Source organism: Bos grunniens, chromosome 2 (genome assembly GCF_055505025.1).
Source record: "Bos grunniens cultivar Pamir isolate PY7600 chromosome 2, Bosgru_T2T1.0, whole genome shotgun sequence".
NCBI lineage: Eukaryota > Metazoa > Chordata > Mammalia > Artiodactyla > Bovidae > Bos > Bos grunniens.
Window position 1 is genome coordinate 26,418,140 of NC_141166.1, and position 26,333 is coordinate 26,444,472.

At 40.1% G+C, this 26,333-nt stretch overlaps 1 protein-coding gene across 4 annotated transcripts in view; it reads left to right on the top strand.

The window, feature by feature from the left end:
- PAX3 (paired box 3) overlaps nt 1-20,031 on the top strand; it is a 101,704-nt gene extending 81,673 nt beyond the window's left edge. For all 4 annotated transcript variants that reach the window (XM_086366296.1, XM_086366307.1, XM_086366331.1 and 1 more), the window contains 2 exons: nt 17,761-18,007; nt 18,502-20,031. In XM_086366296.1, the coding sequence (XP_086222422.1) occupies nt 17,761-18,007; nt 18,502-18,536 (282 nt within the window). In that variant the 3' untranslated portion in view covers nt 18,537-20,031. The remainder of the gene's footprint in view (nt 1-17,760; nt 18,008-18,501) is intronic.
- Nucleotides 20,032-26,333: the final 6,302 nt, after the last annotated feature.

Below are 26,333 nucleotides of genomic sequence, written 5' to 3' on the forward strand. Positions count from 1 at the left end.
ATATTGTAAAGAAAATTGAAGAAAAGAGTCCACATTTAACAGCTAGTTTACCTGTTATCTAAAGAAAAGGGTAAAGAATGGTGATGGCCAAGTCTTTTTGCTTGTTATAGGGAAGTGCTTATTAATATATTGGATCATATAATATTAAATATAGGGAACTTCCCTGGTGGTGCAATGGTTAAGACTTTGCCTTCCAGTGCAGGAGGTGGGAGTTTAATCCCTGGTTGCTAAGATCCCACATGCCTCAGGGCCAAAAAATCAAAACAGAAGCAATATTGTAACAAATTCACTAAAAATAGTCCACATCAAAAAAAAAAAAAAAATCTTAAAGAAACTAATCCTACAACTGCTATTTCTCCTCTTCTCCAACTCTTGCACTTCCTATCTCTGGCTGAAAGCCTGATATGCAGACAAATCAACTGAGGCTCAGAGAACTTGTAGCCATATCGCTGATAGTGAGAGAGCTGGGACTAGACAAAATTCCTGGCTCCTCGTCTAGAACCTCATTACTTACAGCACCCAGTTGGGTGGAGAGAAGACAGATTTAAAAAAAAATAAAGGTGGGGACTTTATTCATATTTTAAAATCATTTTATAGAATCTAGTTTTCTAAACTTTTGCATTTAGGTTAATTAACACTCATTTCTAATGCACTCTTTAAATGCTTTTTTGCTTTATGCATTTTTCTTATCAATCTTTTAACTTCCCCTAGTAATAAAAAGTACTTTTTGGTTATTGTAGAAAATGGGGAAAAAATTTTTTTTTTTTTAAGATTTCCTTTCTCTGGAGTATAGAAAAAATTCCCCTAGGCAGCCACTGCTAATATTTTTGCATTTTACTTTCCAGCTCTTTTTGGGTGTTATGCTTTAAAAATACATACATAATTGAGATAGTATATATATACTATTTCATAAAATATGTAAGCTTCCATCCTGCCTTTTCCCTGCCTTTGCACTTCATCATAGGTCTTTTCTTATCTACTAATTTAAATGAAATTGGATCTAAAGTTTTTTGAGTCATTATGATCAGTTCATTGTAGATCTCTTTAGTAGATGCCATTTTATTTGTGCATCTTATTTGATATTTTTCCTAGTGGCATTGATGTTGATGTATCATTTGTCCTTCAGACTTGGAAATCATGCGTTAGAATGTGTGTGAACTATTGTAAAATCAGCTTTCTAGTTAATGGAATTAATAGACAGCATTATGATAAGCAAATTATTCCTTACGGTTTGTGTGTGGGATTTAGTTGATTTTCCTCTGAGGCCTCTAACATATTTATCTGCTCCCTCAAACAAAGATTCTTTTAAGGCTTGGCATCAGAGCCATGAGTCAAAGGGTGTTTCTCAGATGCCCTTAGTGCTTTCCTCAGAGAAATTCTCAGCTTTCGGAGGGATGGGTGTAAAGCAGGGACTGAGGAAAAGGTCACTGTCCAGTTGGTCAGATAAGAGTAGCAACAGATTGACAAACATGTGTGACATTCTGAATCTCAGAATCCTGATGGAAACTTTTAGAGACATTGATCATATCCTTCCTCAAGTTGCTTAAAGTGTCTGTGCATTACTGAATTGTTGGCAAGTGTAGTTTGTTCTGAGGGACTCCATAACTGTATCTATTTTATTTATGGAAAAGCTGAGGCCAGGGCAACACAGTCAGAGTCACCGGCAGAGGTAAAAGCCAGGTCTGTCTCTTCCAGGTTTTTTTTGGCTGTGCTGGGTCTTCATTACGGCACATAGGCTTTCCCAGTTGCCGTGTGTGGGCTTCACTGGTTTCAGTGCATGGGATTCTCCAGTTGTGGCGTGCAGGCTTCTCTGGTTATAGCTTGCAGTGTCAGTTGCCCCGTGGTGCAGGATCTTAGTTCCCTGAACAGTGATCGAACCCACGTTCCCTGCGTTGGATGGCAGATTCTTTACCACTGGACTGCCAGAGAAGTCTCTCTTCCAGTTTCACTAGTTCTTTAATAAACCAAATTACACATTTAATTTGCCAAAGAGGCATGATGTCGTAGAAAGTTTTCCATGGGCTCCAGCGCTGATATTCAACTTGGTTTTCCAGCAGGAAGAATGGAAAGGCTTCACAGATGAATGACTGGGCTTCACACTCCCTCCAGAGCTGGATTTGTTAAGATATCTTGAGATTCTCAGTGTTGGGTGGAAGGAGAATAGGATAATTTCCTTGAAATTTTCTGCTGTTTCTGAATTTCTATGTAACCATTCTAGAAGATGAGGCTTTTATAACAAATGACAAAACACCCCTTAAGAAAACCGTTCAACTCACTATACCCTGCAGTAGCGCCCTCTTTTGAAAAGTTGTGTGTTCTTGGTGTGGGGACACCACGGAAAGAAAACAGGGAAATAGAGACCATGTATTTTCCCTCCAAACCCAGCTGGTATGTTCCCAGCACCTTCCTGCATGTGCAGTGGAGAAAAAGGAACGCCGACTGGAATATGGAGCCAAGGAAATACAACCAGATGCTCGAGACGTGAGACTAATTAACATTTGGCCCATGTTCTTCTAATTAACTTTCCTTTGCAAGAAATACTACCCTGACTGCTCCCCCACCTCCAAAATGCACATAGCTAAACCTCCAAAACAAGGCCAATAAAATGAGCACACTTATATCATTTCAACCCCCCCGACCCAAATCCTACAAAACTCCACAGGTTTTGGTGACAGCTTCTAATGATTTCTTGAGTGAAATACAGTATCAGTGGGTTACAGGTTTCTAGGAAGCTTTTTTGGTTGTTGTTATGTAGTATGCAAAAATGGGCCAACTTGGCTGCATTTAGAGTTCGTCAACCATTGCAAATGATTCTTCAAATGTTTTGGGTTTGGTAAAACCTAAAACACATTTTGCCAAGCACTTTTCCTCCTTAATTTTTCAAACTGTGTATTTTAGGGAAAATTTGATCCATATGGTTTTGATTCATTTACTCTTATATCATTGACATTTTTTTTTTTCCTGTGGAGCCATTTGATATCCAAGAAGCTTTCTGAGCCTTTGCTGTGTTCATTTTAAGCATTTTCTTCCTTAAAAAGAGGAAGTCCTCTTTGCAACCTCAGAGGCTATAAATTTTGAGTACTCTCTCAATTCAGCAATATTTAAAAAATACATTTGGTATAAATCTGGATTATTATGAACACATTTTATGTTTAGAACAGATGGAGTGATTTTTGTTTCTGGTTTTATGAGTGAAACCAATGGTAAAATAAGAAAATAGGCTTAAATTACAAAAAACGTTTTGTTTTAGACAACGTTTAACTGTTATTAATAAATCCCCGTGGTAAGATCTACGCTCACAGACCTCACTGCAAATTTTGTCCAGGTCTTGGGTAAGATGTAATTGAATAACCAGTACACCTGTCCTATTTCATGGGTAATCTACTGAGGAAAGAAAAAAAATTCTCATAAAGATTTGTGTACCAGGCTTCAACATGCTTGAATGTTTGCTCACCACTCAGCACCTCAGGAACAAAGAGTAGGTCTGCAGATCTCATCAAGTTTATGGACCATACCTCTGTTAAGTCTGGTTGAATCATCACAGCTTTGTGGGGATGAGATGCTGTCTCTGAAACAGACCCAAGAAAGAGCAGATAGATCTTTATACTAATGAGATTGCGGTTAATGGCAGAAGACGCCAGAATCAACTTTTGTTCTTATTCACATTTTACAAAAGGAACCCTTTAACTTCACCACCCATCCAGTTGCTTTTAAAGAATAATATTAAAATTGAGATTATTAGTGTGTAATGTATGTAAATTGCATATTTGGTGTCAGCTACGCCTGTTAGGCAGCTTCTCCATTTCATGCATATATGTATTAGACTGTCGTGGTTCCATTTCAAATCAGATTTCAATTGCTCAGCACAGTTTCTTTTGACAAACATTTGTTAATCCTGAAACTTATTAGGGAGATGCATTTAAGTGTTAATATGTATACACCAAACTCAAGACTGCTTTTGATTTTGCTTGTCATTTCTTGGACCACAGAGTTCCTAATTATCTCAAATTCCTTAGCTGCAAGGCAAGATGAGGGATCTGTGTCCATCGAAGGTGTAAGGGTTTACTACAGATCAGTTTGTTATGTGAATGGGGTACCAACCTTAAGAATGCTTGTGATGGATACTCTTCTGTTTCCTATAGAAAGAATATCCCTTTCACTGTGGCATGGCAATTCCTTGACCTTCTTTTGTACTGTTGATGCATGTGAAAGCAGTAAGACTTACCCTCGTGGCAGCTCCTGTTTCAGGAGAGCTATTTTTCTGGACATTTTGGGCACACATCCAGAAGCTACTTGATGCCAGGCCATTTGTTCTGTCCATTTCACACACAAGTTTGCAGATCCTCTGCCCTCAACTTACCTTTATCATCATGAAGGAGCAGGCAAGCAGGTGGCCTGGACCAACTCATTTCCCAACAGAGGCACTTCTTTTCTCTCTCTCTTTTTTTTTTTTTTACAATTTCCAGAGATTCATCTGTGGACGGAAAAGAGTGCTTTTGATTAAAGAGATTGGTTGGGTGTCAAACAAAGCCTGGAGAGAGAAAGTGGCAACCTCTCTGAAGCTTCAGCCTCTTTCTGTTTCATTTCTAAAGCAATTCATGAGGTGCAGAAGCCTTACATGTTTATGAAGGCTCAAGGATGTTTATGCTCATCAATAAGCCCATTTCAGCTACACCAGAGTAGCCGCTGACCATTTGCAGGTTTCCATTTTGCCATATTAGGTTTTCAAGATGTCCTGCTTGGTGGTGAAAACATTGCTGCTAATCCATTTGTTGAATCAAGGCAGGCTGTAATTGACATGGTGCCTTTGGTTTTTCTCCGAAGGCTGTGGTTGCTACCCTTAAAGAGTATGAGGAGAGCACTGGTTTATATCAGTTCTAGCCACAGCCTCTTGCGTTAGTTATACAGAGTTGAAGAATTGTGAGAGAAACAAGTCCTTGGCCAAAATCTCCCTTTTTAGGAGAAGAAAGGAGCAGCAGCCTCCAATGACTGAATCTTAACTCATGTCACTGAAACGAGCCACGAGAAAACCTTTGTTGCTGAATTAAATTTGTATGTGTGTGTGAATTATATTGATTTAAATAGAAATTCTATCAGCTACTTTCTCTTGTACATTGAACAAATCAAATGTAACAACCCCATGGTTTTTAGGCCCATTTGAATTCTGTTAGCCATCGAGGAGAAAAAATTGAGTGTGATTGCTTGGTCTGTAATTAAGCTACTAGAATCAAAAGTTTTTCTTTGTAATCAGTAAAACATAGGAAAGCTGTGCTGGGTTCTAGTGTGAGGCCACGGTCTGAATCAACCCTTTATATGTGGTTGGAATGCAACGTAAAGCTTTTAATTTATTACTGCATTCGCAAAACGGCAATATCTACAGAAATCTGAATACTTGCATATTTATTCAATTAGAGGCTGAATGTGTGCTTTGTACTGCAGACGCAGAAGACTGGATTCAGTCATTAGTTGTGTACTATTTTTTGTTGTTTTTTCTTTTTTTTTTTTAAAGAATCTGTCTCTGCAAAACAGTCTGGGTTCCATCAGAGGTGTATATTTTTCAATGTGTAGTATAATATTTAAAAATTACTCTTGACATTTAGCTAGAGTTCAGTGAACTAGAGTTTCTGAGATTAGTGATTGCATTGTCTCCACTGATCAATGGAAAAGATGATAAATTTGGGAGACCCTTTGAAACAGTGCATTTTGTAGAATCAAAGAGTTGTTCCTACTTGTAGGGAATATTTCTTAGCTGTGAGAGGACTGGGCAGGCAGTCCTCAGCACCAAACTAATGAAGGATGCAGGCATTATTTAAAGAAATAACCGTCTTTCCCCCCCACCCCCCTTGAAATACTGATGTCTCATTTTGCTTTGCTTGCATTAAAAAATCTAATTAGATAGTTATAGATTAAAGAAACAGTCTGTATCACTTCTTGGCCTTTTGGCTAAGATGAAGTGTAAAAATCCTCAAAAGAAATGCCCCTCTATATGTACAATTCCATGGGAAAATTTCTAGTTCAATGTCAACCCTTTTGTGATGCTTCTAGGCAGAATTTCTTTAATCTCTGTTGATGCCACAGTAGTGTGTTTATGCCTTGTTAAAACACATACCACACTGTACTATAATATATCCATCCCCCTCAGACCATGAGCTTCTAGAGGCATGATACTAGGTAGTAATCATCTTTGAATGCTTAGAAGCCAAACAGTGTCTCATAATAAAGGCTTGTTCCCAAAGTGGGCTCTGTGGAATGGTGGTTTGGGAAAAAAAGATTTTGAATCAAAAATCTGGTAAATATTTCAAATTATATCCCTTTATCTTTCAGAGTCCAGTGCATGTTAGCCTACTAAAGGCTCTGACAAATCTTGCAGTATAAAAACATGTTTAACTTGGTATTCTCTAATTTGACTTTGGATCCCTTTTGTTGAGTATCAGACTACCAAATTTTGAGGAACATTTTCTAGGAAGTGCTGAATGAAAGCAGTGGAGAGTAGAGACCCAACTCATGATTTGTCCATTTCTAGAATTGTTCTTTACATTTTTTTCACCAGTGAATGTTTCTTCTGTTAACGTCTGATATTATCTTCTGCTTGAATGCATTGTCATCCTCTGTAGGTGACCTTAGGGGGAAAAGGGGTAATTTTAGAAAAGAAGCTATAAACTGCTTAATAATATCGATAGGTATGAAAATGAGTAAATACAGAGAATTCCTGTTTAGTGAATTGATGGCCATGTGGGTGTAACTCATCGATTTAAGCAGGAACACCAGAGTCAAAAGCACTAGATTGCAATACTTGACAGCCAGTTACTAGCTGTGTGTCTTGGGGCAAGCTGCTTAAACTATCTCATCTTCTGTTCCACTCTCTTGTCAAACTTGGAAGGTATTGAAAAAGAATCACCCTATAGAGCTATGCTGAGAAACATAGTACTTAAAAGAACTAAATGCATTTTGGTCAAGAGATAATACTGTTTGTTGCAATAGAGCTTTCATTATTGTTTACTTAAAAAAACAATCATGTGGGCCTCTGACAAAAAAAACATACTTTTGTTTGTCTCTGATGAAGAAGGCAAATGTGGAAGCTGAATACCATCAAAGGAAAAGCAGTTTCTTGGTGACTGGGGTATTTTCAGTTATTCTACTTACACATTTTAAAGGCCCAAGGACTCATAGTGGTGTCCATTCAGAATGCAGTCATTGTAATTAATATACTTGGGATATGACACTGCCCCAACATACATTGTACCAAAATTAGTTTTGTTTGAGTAATTCAGATCACCTGTGGCTTCCCAGGCGGCTCAGTGGTAAAGAATCCGCCTGCCAATGCAGGAGACACAGGAGATGTGGATTCGATCCCCGGGTTGGGAAGATCCCCTGGAGGAGGAAATGGCAGCCCACTCCAGTATTCTTGTCAGGAATTCCATGGACAGAGGAGCCTGGCAGGCTATAGTCCATGGGGTCTCAAAGAGTTGGACATGACTCAGTGACGGAGCATGCACTATAATGAAAACAAGAGGCAACCATCCTTCATTACATGGGGCTAAGAGTAGGGATGGGACAGGGTTGTCTTGTTGTTTCCTATTCTCATTCTTGTTTTGATTTATTGAAATGTAATTCTGACATTCCCAGGTGGTGCTAGTGGTAAAGAAGCTGCCTGCACATGTAGGAGACCCAAGAGACACAGGTTCAATCCCTGGGTGGGAAAGAATCCCTGGAGAAGGAAATGGCAATCCACTCCAGTATTCTTGCCTTGAGACTCCCATGAACAGAGGAGCCTGGTGGGCTACAGTCCATAGGGTTGCAAAGAGTTGGACACGACTGAAGTGACTTAGTAAGCAAGCAATAGTGACATGAACTCATTTTTTAAAAATCAGTGGTTCTGCTTCTGTGATACTAGATACCTCAAAGGCAGGAGAATCTGATGAACTATACTCTCTCACCAGCAAAGGAGAAAGTTAGCTAAAACAACAGGTACAATAGAAAGGTTTTAGAAAGTAAAGGACAACCTTAAGTAATTCTGAGTTAACTGACTGGGGAGTATTCTTTTTATCACTAAATTACACAGATTCTATTTTGTCAAGATCTGTAGGAGCAGAGTTCATTTCTGTAGATAAAAGAACTATCTATGTACATGGGCTCTGAATCTTGCCAGCTACTTCAGGTTGCCTGGGCAATAGGAGACATCAGTTCAGTTCAGTTCAGTTCAGTCGCTCAGTCGTGTCCGACTCTTTGCAGCCCTGTGAATTGCAGCACGCCAGGCCTCCCTGTCCATCACCAACTCCCAGAGTTCACCCAAACTCATGTCCATCGAGTTGGTGATGCCATCCAGCCATCTCATCCTCTGGCGTCCCCTTCTCCTCCTGCCCCTAATCCCTCCCAGCATCAGAGTCTTTTCCAATGTGTCAACTCTTCGCATCAGGTGGTCAAAGTATCAGAGTTTCAGCTTTAGCATCAGTCCTTCCAAAGAACACCCAGGTCTCCTTTAGAAAGGACTGGTTGGATCTCCTTGCAGTCCAAGGGACTCTCAAGAGTCTTCTCCGACACCACAGTTCAAAAGCATCAATTCTTCGGCACTCAGCTTTCTTCACAGTCCAACTTTCACATCCATACATGACCACTGGAAAAACCATAGCCTTGACTAGAAGGACCTTTGTTGGCAAAGTAATGTCTCTGCTTTTCAGTATGCTATCTAGGTTGGCCATAACTTTCCTTCCAAGGAGTAAGCGTCTTTTAATTTCATGGCTGCAGTCACCATCTGCAGTGATTTTGGAGCCCCCCCAAATAAAGTCTAACGCTGTTTCCACTGTTTCCCCATCCATTTCCCATGAAGTGATGGGACCAGATGCCATGATCTTCGTTTTCTGAATGTTGAGCTTTAAGCCAACTTTTTCACTCTCTTCTTTCACTTTCATCAAGAGGCTTTTTAGTTCCTCTTCACTTTCTGCCATAAGGGTGGTGTCATCAGCATATCTAGCCCCTGCCTATTATAATCAAGGACACAAATAAGTTTAGATGTGAAAAAGCATCACCATGTCTTTATTGGTCCAGTGTCTCTGGCATTGTGAAGGTGGGGGAATTAAAGTAGGTAGGATTTTAGCTTACTGGAATAGTAGCTTCTGATTCTTAGAAGACTGCCTTCTCAGATGTTGTCCCATATGTATACAGTTGTTACAAGTTTCCAAGCATTTTAAATGAAAGTTTATTCTGCCTTAACACGAAAACCTATGAAACAGGCCAGAAAACTCTTCTTGAAGGGTAAGTTCATTCTCAGACTTTTTTGAGGCTGGGATCTGCTTTCCCATGGTTAATAGAAATAGTTTCCCTGATACCTACTTGTTAAATCAGTATCACTTGATCTTTTCAGTTGGCTCTTTTCTCTGTCCTGAGGCCATATCGGAAGGTCCTTTTCTGTAGTCTTTAGGCATTTAGTAGATGGAGTCTTATGACACGGGCTTTGGGCAACCACAAAAATATTTGCCTACATCACACATGGTCTGGAAGAAAGAAGGAATTTCGTTGTTGAGCTGGGCAACTTTTTCCTCCCTTAGTAGCCTGGAATGTCTGCCTTCCAAGTTTGTGGGGGGATTGGAGATGTAGTATAACCGAGCATCCTTCTGCTTCAGAGGGGGCAGTGTTGAGGCCCTTCTTTCTAAAAGGTAATGTGGATGCTAGGTTATTGTAAGGTTGTATGAGAATCTCAAACAAAACTGGGCAGTTAAGATTCAGAAAGGTGTGTATTTATGAATGGTTATTAGGGTGCATCAGCCCTGCATGTCCTTGAATGCAGGCATAGTTTATAGGCAATTAGAATTTTAAACGCCATTTCATTGAAGGACTGTGGAATGCCCAGGTGTAGAGCTTTTCCCTGTCTATATTTGGTTTCTTAGGTCTCAAAAGGTCAATTAATATTTAGCAAACGTGTCCAGAAGTAGTCATGAAATTAAACCAAGATATATGCTTGATTTTCCACAGTCATGTTTTTTAGACAGGTTTTTGAAACAGTGATAAGTTTGAGTACTTACTCTTCAGAGGGCTACTGTGGTGGTGAGAAATTTCCTGAAAGGAGAAGAGTTAACAGCAGGTAATGTCATTCCTCCCAGAAAGAGTGGGAGACTCTCTGTGCTAAGTGATGAATGAGGGTATCTGACCCACATGTGTTTTACATTAGAATGGAACATTGCCCTGACATCGTTAGGAGCATTTGTCAAGATTCCCTGGACAGAGCTTCTGTAAATTACATGCTGCAAATGTGTCAGGGTCAGATAAGAGGATATCATTAACTCCCTCAAGTTTACTCAGGGCTCTGTCAGTCCATCTTAATATGCTAACGGCCCACAATTTTCCTTGAGCCGTTTTGCTGTATTTTTCATTCATAGAAGAAAAAATATGTATGCTATCCCCTCCCCCTCCAATATCACACATGTTCTTTTCTCATAAATCATATTAATTGTAGACATGGTCACAAAGCATATTAAATGCAGGCATGCGTAAATGAATTAAAACATATGAGAATTTTATTACAGCCCATGGTGGGTCTAACATAGTCAAATAGCAATTGTATTAACCATAAGTGTTCATTTAGGTGAAATGAGCTTTTTCTTAATGGGCTTTATTTTATTGATAATAGATGGACATGATATGATTGTCCATCATGGTCTAGAAATACACTCTATATGTATGTGTATATGTATATATGTCTCTTGCAAGCCATTTCTATGTTAATTTTCTGCCTGCTGCTGCTGCCAAGTCATTTCAGTCGTGTCCGACTCTGTGCGACCCCATAGACGGCAGCCCACCAGGCTCCCCCGTCCCTGGGATTCTCCAGGCAAGAACACTGGAGTGGGTTGCCATTTCCTTCTCCAATGCATGCAAGTGAAAAGTGAAAGTGAAGTCGCTCAATCGTGTCCGACCCTCAGCGACCCCATGGACTGCAGCCCACCAGGCTCCTTCGTCCATGGGATTTTCCAGGCAAGAGTACTGGAGTGGGGTGCCATTGCCTTCTCCGAATTTTCTGCCTAGATTTATATTTTAGTCATCAGTGTCTAAAGAAATCTCTGTTGCTGTCCATTTGACAGTTTAGGTCTATTGAGAAAGAGGTATTCTACAGAACTGATAAAGTAAAAATCATTCTGTAACTGATCACAGAGTTGGAGATTAAAGCACATGTAACACTTAAAAGTTTAGCTTATACAGTACTTACAGTGCTTTTTTCAAATAAATCTTGGAAATGTATGTACCATATGAACCACACTTGTCTGGCACTCATACCTTTTCATCATGCATGAAACAGAGCTACTTAAAAATGTTAGCTGAGGATTAGCATTAAAGAAAAATATTGAGTTGGCCAGAAATTTCATTTGAGGTTTTCTGTTTGGGCTTTTAAATAAATGTACAGAAAAACCCGAACGAACTTTTTGGCCAACACAATAAGTATGTATTTGGCTGGACATTTTACATGTCCTAGTTTTCTTTCTGGTTAGGCAGAGATCAGCCATGCCCTTCCCGAAATCTGGATGGGTGAGAAGGTCACCATTCTTACCTTAAGAGAAACTTCTGCCTTAAGGCAACTTCCTTCTTACAGCTTTCAAACAGAGAGGGCAAAAAAATCTAATTATTTAGATGCTAATCAACTGCAGGATAATTCCTAAGGCATTTGAATCTGAAGATAACATTTTCGGGAAAGTCTCCACTGTTCAAGTTTAGGTTTAGGTATAGCCTTAAAAATATAGTTGCTGAAATTTAACTATCAGATAACTTCAGTAGCACCCGTATTGAAAAATACACTTGCATAAACATTTGGATTTTTTGTTTGGTTCTGGAAATAAATTATATCCAGATTTTAAAAGTTTAAAATCATTAGATTTTTAAGAAATGTGTTCAGTTCAGTTCAGTTCAGTCGCTCAGTCGTGTCTGAGTCTTTGCGACCCCATGAATCGCAGCACGCCAGGCCTCCCTGTCCATCACCATCTCCCAGAGTTCAAGAAAAGTGTAGAAGCTATTAAAATAAAACCTCTTTGTATCATACAAAGCTGTAACTCCCAGTGGTTTTCCAAAATGCAACTAAATGTGTATTAGTAAATGTTAAGTTAGAAGAGCATCTGATTACTTAGGAGCAAAAAAGAAAATAAAGACATGAACCAGGATTCCTGCTAAGGAAAAAAAGAAGTACCTAGACGTACACCGTAATATGCTAAATCATTTTAGATTTCTGATAAGCTCTAAGCACTTTTAACTGATGGCAAAATCATAACACGTAAGCCAAGACAAATATTTTCCAGACACATTGTTTTAAATGTAAATCTTAATTTGGCTCATAGTTTTTTATCTTTTATATTTAAAATTAATTCAAGAAATACGGCATGAAGCAATTGTAAAGTTAGTTTTTCCTGAACCATATAATCTTCCAATCAAGATATAAACAACCTATTTGGAATTCTGAAACTTGAGAATGAGTTTAAAAGGATCTTCAAAAAGGCCTCTAATAATGGGAATGACTAAGGAACCAGCAGAAGTCCCGGTTGACGATTCTAAGGTTTGAATTTATTTTTAAAGGTTGTCCATAAAACAATTTAGAAATGACATCTGGGAAATATTTACCAATATATTTAATAGATTTTTATACGCTTCACCTTAGATTTGTACTCAACTAAAAGTTAAATATCCTCCTCCTATCTCCCTTCCCAAGGAGATAGACAGATATCTTTATAAAAGGAATAATTTTCTTGTTCATTGCAGTTCCCGGACTTATCTGACATTTAATAAGAATATGACTGGTGTTCAACTGACAGAACTGAGTAGCCCTGAGTTTTTTTTTTTCCTTTGAAATTATTTGTGAAAACCAGGCAATTGTGTTTCTTCTATCTCAAATTAAAAAATAAAATCGGGCAAAAATAGAGACTGAGCGCCTTCACTTTCACTTTTCACTTTCATGCATTGGAGAAGGAAATGGCAACCCACTCCAGTGTTCTTGCCTGGAGAATCCCAGGGACGGGGGAGCCTGGTGGGCTGCCATCTATGGGGTCGAACAGAGCCGGACACGAATGAAGTGACTTAGCAGCAGCAGCAGCAGAAATACCTTACTGATGGCTTATGAGGAAAAAACCCCACTTTGCAACCAGTGAAGATTTTATTTTAGGCTTTGAACTACAATTTGCTTTAGGAAAAACATATATAAAAAAGATCCTGACAACATTCTTTAAAATATGACTGGAAGATATTCTGTGGCCATATTGGGGAATTCTAAGAAGTTCTTTTCCCAACTTTGTGCAGCAAAAAGAAATTTCCATAGCTTCCCTTGAACCACATGGAATAGCAAAATTGCTTTCAAAGAAACGTACATAAAAGTGTAATGGGACCCTTCCATAGAGACTTGAGGTTTTAAATTATGTTAGGGGAAAGTAATACATTTTGTATTGATACAGTTATTTTTCTTTCCTAACACAGATTTCCTTTTTGATTTTTAAATATGTTAGTAAAATGACGTATATACATCTTATGTTTTCTCAGCATGAAACATTGAAATTAATTGTGTTAGTTATCATCATTCACTAACTTCCATTTCAGAGCAAATGTAGGGTTATATTAGTGTTTCTTTCTCCATCCTTGTACAATTCCTGAGAAAGAAGTCATGGTTACAATGTGTGACTATCTCAATGGAAAGAAAAACTCATGGGAGACTATCTGTCTCTTGGGCTTGCTCAGGGAAGTCAAAGGGATAATGGGTCTCTGGTCCTCTTTATTTCTTCACATTAGCCTCTGGAAATATTGGGCTGCTGAGCTAAGGGCAGCTGCTGATACAGAAGCTGTCACTAGCTTCCGGTGTGTGACATTGGTAATAGCGACAAGAAGACCTAACAAGAATCCTTCTTGTTCCATTCACACAGCAGCCACTCCTCCTGATTGGATCAGGACCCAGGATGTCTTCAGGATACTGTGCCCTGGCACCTTTAAGGAACTCTGTTTCTCTTGCCCTAGAATACAGCCTTGGAGATAGTACCCTATCTTCTCCATCCATCAGTAGATAATGTTTTAAGGTCTTCCTGTCCTAAGATATTTTCTAATTCAGCAACTCCAATAAGTTGGTACATAAACAGCATTAGTTGAATTTTGCTTCTCGGAAGGACTCATTTCTTCTCTTTTAGGGTCTTCATGTATTTTTCCCCATGGACAAAGTTATTACTGCCTTCAGAGTTTTGCAAACAAGAAATATATGGCAGAGGATTAAAAAAGTTTATCACAAAAATGTACATATAGCTCATGGGAGAGTGGGCATGTTTTGAATAAAATTCTGCTCTTACACTTCAACTGTAATGGTACATAGAGTATACCATTTCTTCCTTAAAGTGATATACCATTAACAGAATTGGAAAATCCCATGGCCGGAGGAGCCTGGTAGGCTGCAGTCCATGGGGTCGCTGAGAGTCAGACACGACTGAGCGACTTCACTTTCACTTCTCACTTTCATGCATTGGAGAAGGAAATGGCAACCCACTCCAGTGTTCTTGCCTGGAGAATCCCAGGGACGGGGGAGCCTGGTGGGCTGCCGTCTATGGGGTCGCACAGAGTCGGACACGACTGAAACGACTTAGCAGCAGCAGCAGCAGCTTCATGAAAAACACTATTAAAAATATACTTCTTTTTTATCCAGTAACACTGTATATTTTTCTTCTCTGATTTGATATAGTTACAAAGTTGCTTTTCATAAGTGCTTTTTGAAAAAACCTTACCACAGATTATTTACACAGTAAAATATTTGTGCCCTGTGTTAAAATCCCCTTTCATTAAAAATATCATACTTGAAAAATTTTTTTAATTTTTTATTGGGGTGTAGTTGATTAACAATATTGTGTTAGTTTCAGATGTATAGCAAAATTCTTCAGGTATACCTATAGCTATATTTATTCTTTTAAAAATTCTTTTCCTATTTAGGTTATTACAGTGTATTGATCTCTACAGCAGGGCTGTGTTGGTTATATATTTTAAATGTAGCAGTGTGTATATGTCAATCCTAAACTTTCGTTTATCCCTCCCTGCCCACACTTCCCTCTAGTAACTGTAAGTTCATTCTCTAAGTCTGTAAGTCTCTATTTTGTGAATAAGTTCAGTGTATCATTTTTTAAGGTTCTTCATATCATCTGATACTTGTCTTTCTCTGACGTCACTTAGGTTGATCATCTCCAGGTCTATCCATGTTGCTGCAAATGGCATTATTTCATTCTTTTTAATAATTGAGTAATAGTCCTTTGTATATATGTACCACATTTTCTTTATCTGTTCATCTGTCCATGCACATTTAGGTTGCTTCCATGTCTTGGCTATTGTAAATAGTGCTGCAATGAACACTGGGGTGCATGTATCTTCTTGAACTATGGTTTTCTCTGGGTATATGTCCAGGAGTGGGATTGCTGTTTTTTTTTTAAAGAATCTCCATACTGTTCTCCATAGTGGCTGTAATAGTTTACATCACCATTAACAGGGTAGGAGGGTTCCCCAGAATGGTACATTTTTAGTATTTTTATTTTCCTTATCCACTCTTGTCCATTAGGCTGGTATACAGGGAGGTACTCCTGATTTGAAAGGTTTGTGTTTGGTACTGAGCAACTTCTATTTTAAAGACTTTTTTCTTCTAATAGACATTAGTAATTTGGGCTGAAAGAAAATATTTAATAAATTAGTATGTCAACTGACCTTTACAAATTTTCCTAACATATACCATAAAATCACCTATATGAGCTCAAAGAAAGGCAAAAAAAAAAGTATAGGTGGAAGAACATTCAGGAAATAAATGCATTTTGCATTATGTTTAGGTTTTTTTAAATGAGAAAGTGAAGTAATCAACTTACTGTAAATAGCATTATATGAGAGCCCAAGTTCTGGTGACTTTCATCCTCCTAGAGCTGGGAATCCTATTGATTCTTACTGTACTTTGTGACTCTCATTTTCTCTAATCCCCAAGAAAACAGAACTATGCTCTGAAACATATAATTATTTTTTTGAATATAATTTTAGAGATTTTGAAAAATCTCAAGCTCAAGAAAATTTAGATCCCTTGGAATGTCTTTTAAAATTTGGGAACAACTGCGTTGCTTGCCCTACACTGGCCCCCCTTCCCATCTGCTCACACATCTTATACAAGAACTCAAGTGAAGGGAGACAAGGAAATGGAGAACAGAGACTTGGGTGTGTGGGGAAGAGGGAGGTGAGAAGGATTGGAGGAAGAATGCGTAATCCATAGAAGGTGGTGAACAGATTCTCTTTTGTTTTCTTACCCCATCCCCCCTTTTTTTGGTCTTTTGGGGCTAATTGAAGATGGATCAGTTTAAAGCTTTGTTTCAAGAAGATTTTGTTTAGCTATGAGGATTACGCAAACCCTTCCCAAAGGGGATTGTGGCCTCACTGGTTTTGGAATCTAATTTAGGAAGCTTTCTGGAATGCAAGATTCACCCCTCCCTCCTGCCTCACTGGTGCACCTCCATCCAGGATTCTGTGGCCTGAATTACCTTAGTGGGTAACAGAGGCCTCCAGTCAAGATTGAGTTCCATTACTGCCCTCTCGTCTTGCTTTTATTTGTGCATTTTCATCTCCATATGCTTCAGACTTCCTAAAACACAGCGGGACTAGGATGGAAGTATTGTGCCCTGGTGGGCTCCTGCGTTGAAATACTTTGTGAGCAGGTGAAGCTCTTTACCCAGCAGTCTATTTCTTCTGCGATTGCTTTTTGAGCCCTGCCACTGACTTGTACGAAGTTGAGAAAAATCACTTCCTCTCTTGGGTGGCAGTTTTCCAGCTGCAAAATTAATTATCCACTTGCTTCCATCACAGTGTGTTGTAAGGGTCAGCGAGCCTGAGTTTGTGAAACTCGTCACCGTGCTAATCAGAAAGTTGTTCTGTTATTACAGTTTTGTTGTTTTAAAAGTTCGCTTGCTCTCCAGGGTTATTTAAAAAGCCAAACGGACTTCTTATAATATGTTTGCATTTCAGGCTTTTCTTTTTTTTTTTGACATTTCTTATGAAAATGTTAGTTTGGAGAAGAAATGAAAGGATTAGGTAAATGGAGGAAGTTATTTGAAGAATCATTTGCCTGATAAGTGCTAAGAACTGTTAGGGGCTGAGAATATAAGACTCAGTAGTTCACTCCTCTCAGAACACTCACAATTCAAAGTAGGTGACCAAGTATTAATTGCACAGTAAGAAGGATGGGGAAAACACAAGGGAATGTCAGAGAAGGAGTACTTTATTTGTAACTACTGAAGGATGGCCAACATAAGGAGAGTAATTTTCTTGAGAGGGAACTCTATGAAAAAAGACAGAGATCTCAAAATACACAAAGAGAATTTGATTTAGATTCATGTCACTTAAAAAAATATAAGCAAATGCCTGTTTAAAATGACACGTGACACTCCCAGTTATAACATGGTTAAACATTATTCAAAATGAACAGTTACAGTTTCTCCCTCCTTCCATCCTTGTGTCCCTGTGTCCCTCCTTCCTTGAATTTCCAGCCTGATCTTATCACTAGGGGCATGGTGTCCGCTCTCTTCCACCCTCTCTCCTTCTTTCTGAAACTGCAATCCGATGTTATCACTGGGCATGATGTAATAGCTCTGCCACTTTGAATTGAGGTTACCCTCTTCGGGACAGCCCTCTCACAGCAGATTTCCAAAGCAATCAAACTTGGCTTTTTCCAGTTATCCCTTCAGCTTCAGGCTAGGGTCTGGTCCTCCCTGCATTCTCACTTCTTCCCCATCTGCCTGTTTATTTTAGGTAATGGGACTTCTGACCAACCACGGCGGGGTACCCCACCAACCCCAGACTGACTACGCGCTCTCGCCTCTCACTGGGGGCCTGGAACCTACCACCACGGTGTCGGCCAGCTGCAGTCAGAGACTAGACCATATGAAGAGCTTGGACAGTCTGCCGACCTCTCAATCTTATTGTCCACCCACCTATAGCACCACGGGCTACAGTATGGACCCTGTCACGGGCTATCAATATGGGCAGTATGGACAAAGTAAGCCTTGGACTTTCTAGGGAGTGATTATTCCTGGAAGAGTGAAACACTTTAACTCTTCCTGGAGAAAGGGGAGCTGCCAACATGATTAAGCCTTCCATCCCGGTATCAATTTTGTGGCAAAGCCAGCTGGTCGTTCCAGCAAGGGCTTCCTTGTATAATTATTTTCTTAACTGATGTCAACAACCTCTTGCGGTTATTAATTGCTGAGACGTGAAAGCTGATTGCCACTAGGTAGAACACAAGTGTTGGCCCAAACGAAATAACCCCTGGCATTAGAAACACATGTTCTTAATGAGGTCAGCCCAAGGATCATACGGGGTATAATCCCCAGGACACAGAGTTCTGTCAAACTTGTCTCAGGAATAAAAATATTAGTCTCGATCCTTTGATACCCTGGTATTAAATATGACATTGTCAGCCTGTAGCTGATTTTGCCCCTTGCTGTGAATTGTCCCAGCCTGACCTGAAAAGCTGCGTGTGTTTCCTTACAGGTGCCTTTCATTATCTCAAGCCAGATATCGCATAAGTGAACTGTCCACTTGGAGCGTAAACTGGCCCTGTATCCGGTCTCCACGGCCTAGACATGAAGAATCTTCTCAGAAAAAAAAAAAAAAAATTACCCTCTTGTGGGGGGCAATCTCGACAGGAGACAAAGGAGAATGATTGATTTTCTTTCTCCAGTAGTTGGTTTCAAATTCTTTTGAACGTGTCGAACAAAAGCAGTGGAGAAAAGGAAGATCTGGAACAATAAAAGACAAATGCAACATTTTAAGGCAATGATTTAACATGGCTACATATCAAATATCCCAACTCTAGTGCAGATGATCAAGGAGCTAAAACATTCCATGTGTGTGTGTGTGTGTGTGTGTGATTTATTTTAACTGGTTTGGGTAAGCAGAACGTTCTGAAAATATAGTCGGAGAAGAAAGTAGAACAAGTTTGACGTCCGATGCTGACACTTCTACAACTTTAAAACTGCTCGCTCCATGAAGCAGGAACGGAGGAGTCTTTGACACACTGGAAATGGATATAAGAATAAGTCCCACCGTTTTTAGGAAGTTAGACTAGATGTAAAGGACGTCCCCAATAAATTATTTGTTATCTTACCCTCATCTGTAATTTGGTTGTCAATATACGACCTGGGTGGACACGTCTTGTCACAGGACGGGAAGGTGGGGAAATCCAGGAGGAAAGCTTGTTTTCTTTCTCAGTGTGGAAGAGGTGTGTGACATGTGCCCAGTTTATTTTCATTCGGAAGCCAACCTGGGGTGGGGGGTGCGGTGGGGTGAAAAAGTGGTGCGCATTCCCACAGCTGCTTATCAGAGTGCAATACTGTGTACCTCACGGATGCTTTGGCAAAGTCCAGGGCCCTAGAAACAGAAGCAGAATTCTATTTTTGCAGGTGCTTTATTTTTCGCAGCCCATGATTCATTGTGGTAGAATGCAGTGACGTTTGCCATTTGCTGGACAACCAACACCCGGCTTGCCCCTTTTGATGAGAGAACATGTTCGAGAATAATCCTTTTTAAATGACTACGTTTACATTCTTCTCTTTTCTATGAAAGGCAGGGCAGCAATACCGATGTCCATGTTGGCTCTCATGTACTTTTAAATTATACAATAATATCCAATATGGAAAGGTGATAGGAACTGAGGTTTACATATGTTTGTGTGGTGACATTTTAGAATGTCAATAAATTTGTTTTTTGAGATGTTCAGAGGAACAGGACGGTGGAAGGCAGTGTTATTTATTTCTTTCTATTCTTGGAACCATGAATGAGGTAGGCACAAATACATTCCTTTTAGAGTTAAAAACTATTATGTAGTGAGTTAGCGAGACTAGACATAGTACTGAGTTTAGTTCCTACGTTGGTCTTAGGGGGTGATGGATCGAGAGAAGAGCTATCTTCGTGTTGCAGCCTCAACCAACAACGATGTGTTGTAAAAATGTCTTTCCTGTAAAAAAGTGCAGTAAATATTTACTATTTATAATGAATAAACAGTTATGAAAACTTGCCCAACACTGATTTTTTTTGGGGGAACTGGTGAATGCAGTATTAACAATAACGTGGAAATGTGGAACCATCAAGGCTTATGCTTCACTTCTAATCTACTGCCTTTTAGATTAAACCAGCAGTCCCCACCCTCTTTGGCACCAGGGATTGGTTTCATGGAAGACAATTTTTCCACGGGGTGGGTAGGCAGAGGGCTTGGTTTTGGGATGATTCTCTTGAGGAGCGCACACCTAGACCCCTTGCATGCTCAGTTCACAGTTGGGTCCATGCTCCTGTGAGAATCTAATGCCATCACTGATCTGACAGGAGGTGGAACTTAGTCATGTGAGTCATGGGGAGTGGCTATAATACAGAGAAGCTTCGCTTGCTAGTCTACCACTCACCTCCCACCATGAGGCCTGGATCTTAAAAGTCCATGGTCTGGGGGTTTAGGGACCCCTGGATTAGACTACCACATGGACATACAAGGTCACACAACCCACACCTGTTTTCTTGATGAAGATTGGTTGAAAATACTTTTAAGGACTGAAGTTTGTATTTTAATAGGTGTGGAATCTCTTCGTAGACAATCCCTTCGAGGCCAGCTTCCTATCCCCCTCAGAGATATCAGCTCCCTTCATAGTCACTTGGAAACGTGTTTTCCCGCAGAGAACGTCATTCCACCTTCATTGCCAGCAGTCATGTCCACTGAGGTTTTTATTGAAAGCTCTCGTATTTTGTTCTTCTGTTTTGGAAGCTTGCTTTACTCTTCATGAAAAAGCATTACTGCCTATTTTATTCATTCTTCTTCCCTCCCTCCCTTCCTCCTCTTGTGCTGTTCCCCCTCCTCCCTTTCCCTTTCTCTGTTCCTTCAACACTTTATTTAAACACTTATTTAATGAGAGTCTAAATGCACCAGGCAAGTACTTGGCCTTGGTGTTACAGCAGTAATTATAACCTCGTGGATGAGACAGAGAAGCAAATACATGGCTGTAGTAAAGCATGAGGACTCTTTACTGGGGAAATGATCATAATACTCTTTGAAGCTCTTACTTGTATTGCTTCTGCTGCTGCTGCTAAGTCGCTTCAGTTGTGTCCGACTCTATGCGACCCCATAGACGGTAGCCCACCAGGCCCTGCTGTCCCTGGGATTCTCCAGGCAAGAACACTGGAGTGGGTTGCCATTTCCTCCTCCAATGCATGAAAGTGAAAGTGAAGTCGCTCAGTCATGTCCAACTCTTAGCGACCCCATGGACTGCAGCCTAGCAGGCTCCTCCGTCCATGGGATTTTCCAGGCAAGAGTACTGGAGTGGGGTGCCATTGCCTTCTCCCTTACTTGTATTGACTTGTGTTTATACTTCCAACATCTTATTTGAGGCAGGTGATGTCATTAGCATTCTTCTCTTAGGTAAGATCACCCAATGGCACAGCTGGGATGTAAACCCAAGCAATCCAACTTCAGAGCCTGTGAGCTTCAACTCATTCTTTCTGCTTCCCCAAGGCCAGACTGCTGTGAGAGAACCTTATAATAAAGGAATATCATCAGATTTGGTCTCCTGCACTGCAGGCAGACTCTTTACATCGGAGTCACCAGGGAAGCTACAACTAACCATGTATGGCAATTTAAACAAGTAATTGAAAGTAAATACAATTCAGATTCCAGTTGCAGTAGCCACATCCCCAGTGTGCAAGGGCCACGTGTGGCCAGAAGCTTCCATATTGGGCAGTGATAAAGAACATCCCGCCATCATAGAATGTTCTGTTGTTCAGCACTGATCTAAAAGCACCTGTGTGTGTGCTAAGTTGCTTCAGTCATGTCCGACTGTAGCCCACTAGTCTCCACTGTCCGTGAGATTCTCCAGGCAGGAATACTGGAGAAGGTTGCCATTTCCTTCTCCAGGGAATCTTCCTGACCCAGGGATGGAACCCACACCTCTTATGTCTCCTGCATTGACAGGCAGGTTCTTTACCACTAGTGCCACCTGAGAACAAACCACCTGAGCTCATTGGTAAAAACTCCAAGGACTCATAGTCCTGTAGATAAAGATGTCCAAATTCTTTAAATGCCTTAAGGTCTTTTAAGCATGGACACCCATCTTTCCAAGTCAATATGTTTCCCCTTTTCTGACAATTATTTATTCCAAAAATAATACAAGGAGAGGAAGGTAATCCTTACTGAATGCCTACTCTTGTAATCTAGCTTAATCTTCACAAAATAAGCCCCAATTTATAAATAAACAGACTGAGGTCCAGAATTGTTCATTAGTTTGGGTGAGGTCACACCATCAGAAATAGCAGAAGCAGACTTTGACTTCCATTCAATCTGGTGGTGGAACTCTTTATTACTATATCTCTGCATATCCTGCTTGCGGTACTCACTTCATTATGTCAACCTATCCTCATGCCAAACTCAAGTTGAAAACAAAGTATTTAAAGGAAAAATCATTCACTCCCAACACATGAGAGAAATGCTACCAGGCCGTGGGGTTACTCAATAGAAACTGATCTTACATATCATTTTCCCTTCCTTCCTGATCTCAGAACTTGCCATATGTGGCTCATACCTCTTTTTGATACTTCTTTATGCCCTTCTCTTATTTCTACATGTCTCTGAGATCTGTTACTCTGCTTGTATTTCTTATGTTGAAAGTCTCTGTAGATCATTTCCCCCTGACTTCTTTTGGCATCTAATCTGTCTCCAGGGTATTGGGGCTCTGACTTCCCCCAGTCCTAACCCTAGTTGGGGTCTCTACTCTCACCCTCTAGGACAGGCAGCCCTCAGGACTTTGAACTTTCAGTATTCAACTGAGTTCAAACTTGACTTTGTATGAAGGGCTTCCCCTTTGTCCGTGTAGTTATACACTTTGATCTAAAAACCTTAAATGTAAAAACTGAAATTTAGAACTTAAAATTATTAAACAGTGGATTATGAATGTTAACTGCTGAGTCGTTCCTTGGCAATTTTCCTAGAAACTGACACATTTTGTGCCTGTGATGGAAACAAACATATTGCTTTAGGCTTTTAATTAGCCCAATTTGAAAATGCATATTTACACACACTTAGATATTTGGAGAACATCCTTTGTTAGAAGGGATCTTCATTAATGTTGGCATACAGAACCAGTGTAATTGACCAGGTCACTGGTTGTGAATTTAGAAAGAGACTTAAATGGGGGCGAGATGGATTAATTAATGCCCTTTGTGTGGACATACCATGGATGAATGTCTCCTCAAACTATATAATTGCTGCATGGAACCCGAACTGAGATCTCTTTGGAAGGAAATCCATTTTGGGGGTGAAGATTTGGGCTGCAACCATTCTGAGAATCTGGTTTTTTGATGTTTAATCATTTATGAGTAAGGAGCATACTAAGTCGTTTCAGTTGTGTCCGATTCTTTGTGACCCTACAGGCTGTAGCCCACCAGGTTCCTCTGCCCATGGGATTCCCCAGGCAAAAATATTGGAGAGGGTTGCCATGCCCTCCTCCAGGGAATCTTTCTGACCCAGAGATACAATGTGCATCTCTTGGGTCTTCTACATTGGTAAGCAAGTTCTTTACCACTAGCGCCATCTGGGAGTAAGGAGAACTGGCATCAGACATCAAAAAGTGACATGTGGCAATACTTATGCAAGGAGATCCAGAGGTCTTGGACAAGCCTTGGCCTTGGACAAGCACTCATGGATCTTCAATCAGTGTTAGATGATATACGAGAAGATAGGAATAAAGAACTCGGTTTAGGGTTCTTGCTAAATGCCAGTGATATAAGCGAGTTCTCTCTTTGTCATAGACCCATTCCTTGGTATTTCTGATAGGTACCCAAGTACCTAGTCCCATGTGTGTCCCCAAATGAGTACTCCGTGCCTGCCTGTTGAATACATAAATGAATGAAGAGTGTCTCAAACTATCCCAACGTGATCTTCTGAAGGAGGATCTCCACCTCAAGGGTGTGTGAATTATAGTAGGAATGGAATCAGTTAGGGACAGGCTTTATTCAGGACAAAGAGCAGCTTTTAAAACATTTTCTACTTAAATAAGGGAAGTAAGGAAGAATATAGACATGTTGGTGGGTGGATGAGGAGACTATGAAGTTGCAGGAGTTCACCTCTGCTGCTTCTGTGTTTTCTGAAGTTGAACACAGTGGGAAGAGGCAGACATTTAAAACAGCCTCAGTGCAACAGTGAGGGACCTGTCGTGGGACACAGACAGGATGTGGAGCAACCTTGAGCACCCAGGAGAGGGCAGGATGACTTTGTTCAGCTGTGCTTGGTGGCTCACGCACGGGGACTGAGTGGACTGGAGACTGGACTGGTTCTTTTAGGGGCATTTGCGGCATCGCCAGTTAGGAATGAGTGCTGGAAAGGCTGCTGGAGAGGATGGAAGAGGCTAAGTCTTGCAGGGCCCTGAAGGCCATTCTAAGAGCTTCCTCCTTAGTACCTATGGGACTGCTAGACTAGGATTTTTTTTTTAATTGAGGTATAATTGCTTTGCAGTGTGTTAGTTTCTGCTGTATGATGAAGTAAATCGCTGTATGTATATTTATCTCCCCTCCCTCCTGAACCTCCCTCCCCTAGGTCATCACAGAACACCAAGCTGAGCTCCCTGTGCAAGTTCCCTATAAAATAGCTATTTTACACATGGTAGTATTTTAAAGCAGGGGGAAATACAATTAGACATACATTGTTGGAAAGATCATTTTGGAAAGCTGCCATTTGGTGCTGGTGATGAGAACTGAAATGGGATCCACTGCACACCAGAGAAGAGATGACATCTCTGCCTAGAGATTTCAGAGATACAATGGACCTCAAGCTCCTAGACTTGACAGGGTTACAAAGTATAGGGGACAATCTTCTGAGAAAACTGTTCTCCTATGCCTTAGCATCCTCATGTCTTTAAGAATGACATACTGCTCTAAAAGTAGTTTTCTGAAGGCAGTGTAGCCTAATGCTATAGATTTTAAGAACGCTAGACCTAGGTTTTAAATTCTCCATGGGCAGTTTTAAAATTTGTGCTACTAATAAGTCATCTAATTTCTCTAAACTAATTTAAATTACTCTAAAGAACAAAAAATGGTGATGATTTCTTTATTGGACTCTATAGAGGGTTAAATGGTATCTTGAACATGCCTGGCAGATGGTGGGCAATAAATAAATCTTTAGCTATTGATATTATTAGTTAATCACCTTGGTCATAATATGCAGATTATAAAATGTGCTCCTGGACTTTTAACTTCCACAGTAACCTAGCCAAGTTGCTAAAATAATGAGGAATTATTTTTAATGACTATGAATAGAGAAGTCAGAAAATAGCTCTTTTATGTGAATGTAACTTATTGAGCAGACGTATTCATAGTTTCTTTTTTTCTTTGCCATATATGGTCATGGTTTTTAAATGATTCTCTCTTACCACTGAGAGTTCCCCAAATAATGGGGCTGAAGTCACAAACAAGAAAATAATAAGCTGACCTCTGCTCCAAAAAATTCTTACTGATGATGGCTCATTTATCAGGGCAATTTTCGTCATGGTAAAACAGGCATGTTTCTAAGATGCAAAGGAAGTACAGTAAAGGTCAGTCAGAGACAGTAGACTCCAATACATGTTTATACACAGAGGGCTATCTCATTGCAAGACTGACACTTAGCAGTGTATGATGGCAGTGAGGAACAGTTATTGGGGATATCAGGGGTTTGGTGGGAGAAGCATTTCTAGTTCTTTTGGGTTTGGATTTTATAGGAATGTGTATTTGTCAGGGGAGAAAGTGTGAGTAGATTTTTTGCAGGCACAAGTCTGGGGACTCTTAACCTCATGATCCAGGGCAGGTTTGACTACCTAAATGGTGGTTCCCATCTGTCTTCTTTGTTGAAAAAGCCCCAACTTCTTTCAATTGTGTTGCCGTCAGATACTGGGGTCAGTAGAACCCAGTGAAATCCAGGGCATAGATAGGGAGGGAAGAATCACTGGGTTCTAGCAATACCACTGACACTCTCTTGAGATGACAGTGAGGCAAATGCTCAGTATTATGCTAACAGTTAGAATGTGAACTGGGAGCCATTGAGATCTGAGTTCTAACCCTTCTGTTCATTTATTTGGTAAACACTTTTTGAGAGTCTTCTGCCAGCCAGGAATTGTTTTATTGTCTATGATGTTTTGTTCAACAAACAGTGGTTCCTGGCTTCAGAAGCTCATGTAGGGAAGGTAGATCTACACAAATAAAGAAGCAAACATATAGGGCTTCCCTTGTAGTCCGGTGGTTAAGAATCCATTTCTGTCAATGCAAGGGACACTGGTCGGGGAAGATCCCACATACCACACAGCAGTGGAGCCCGATCG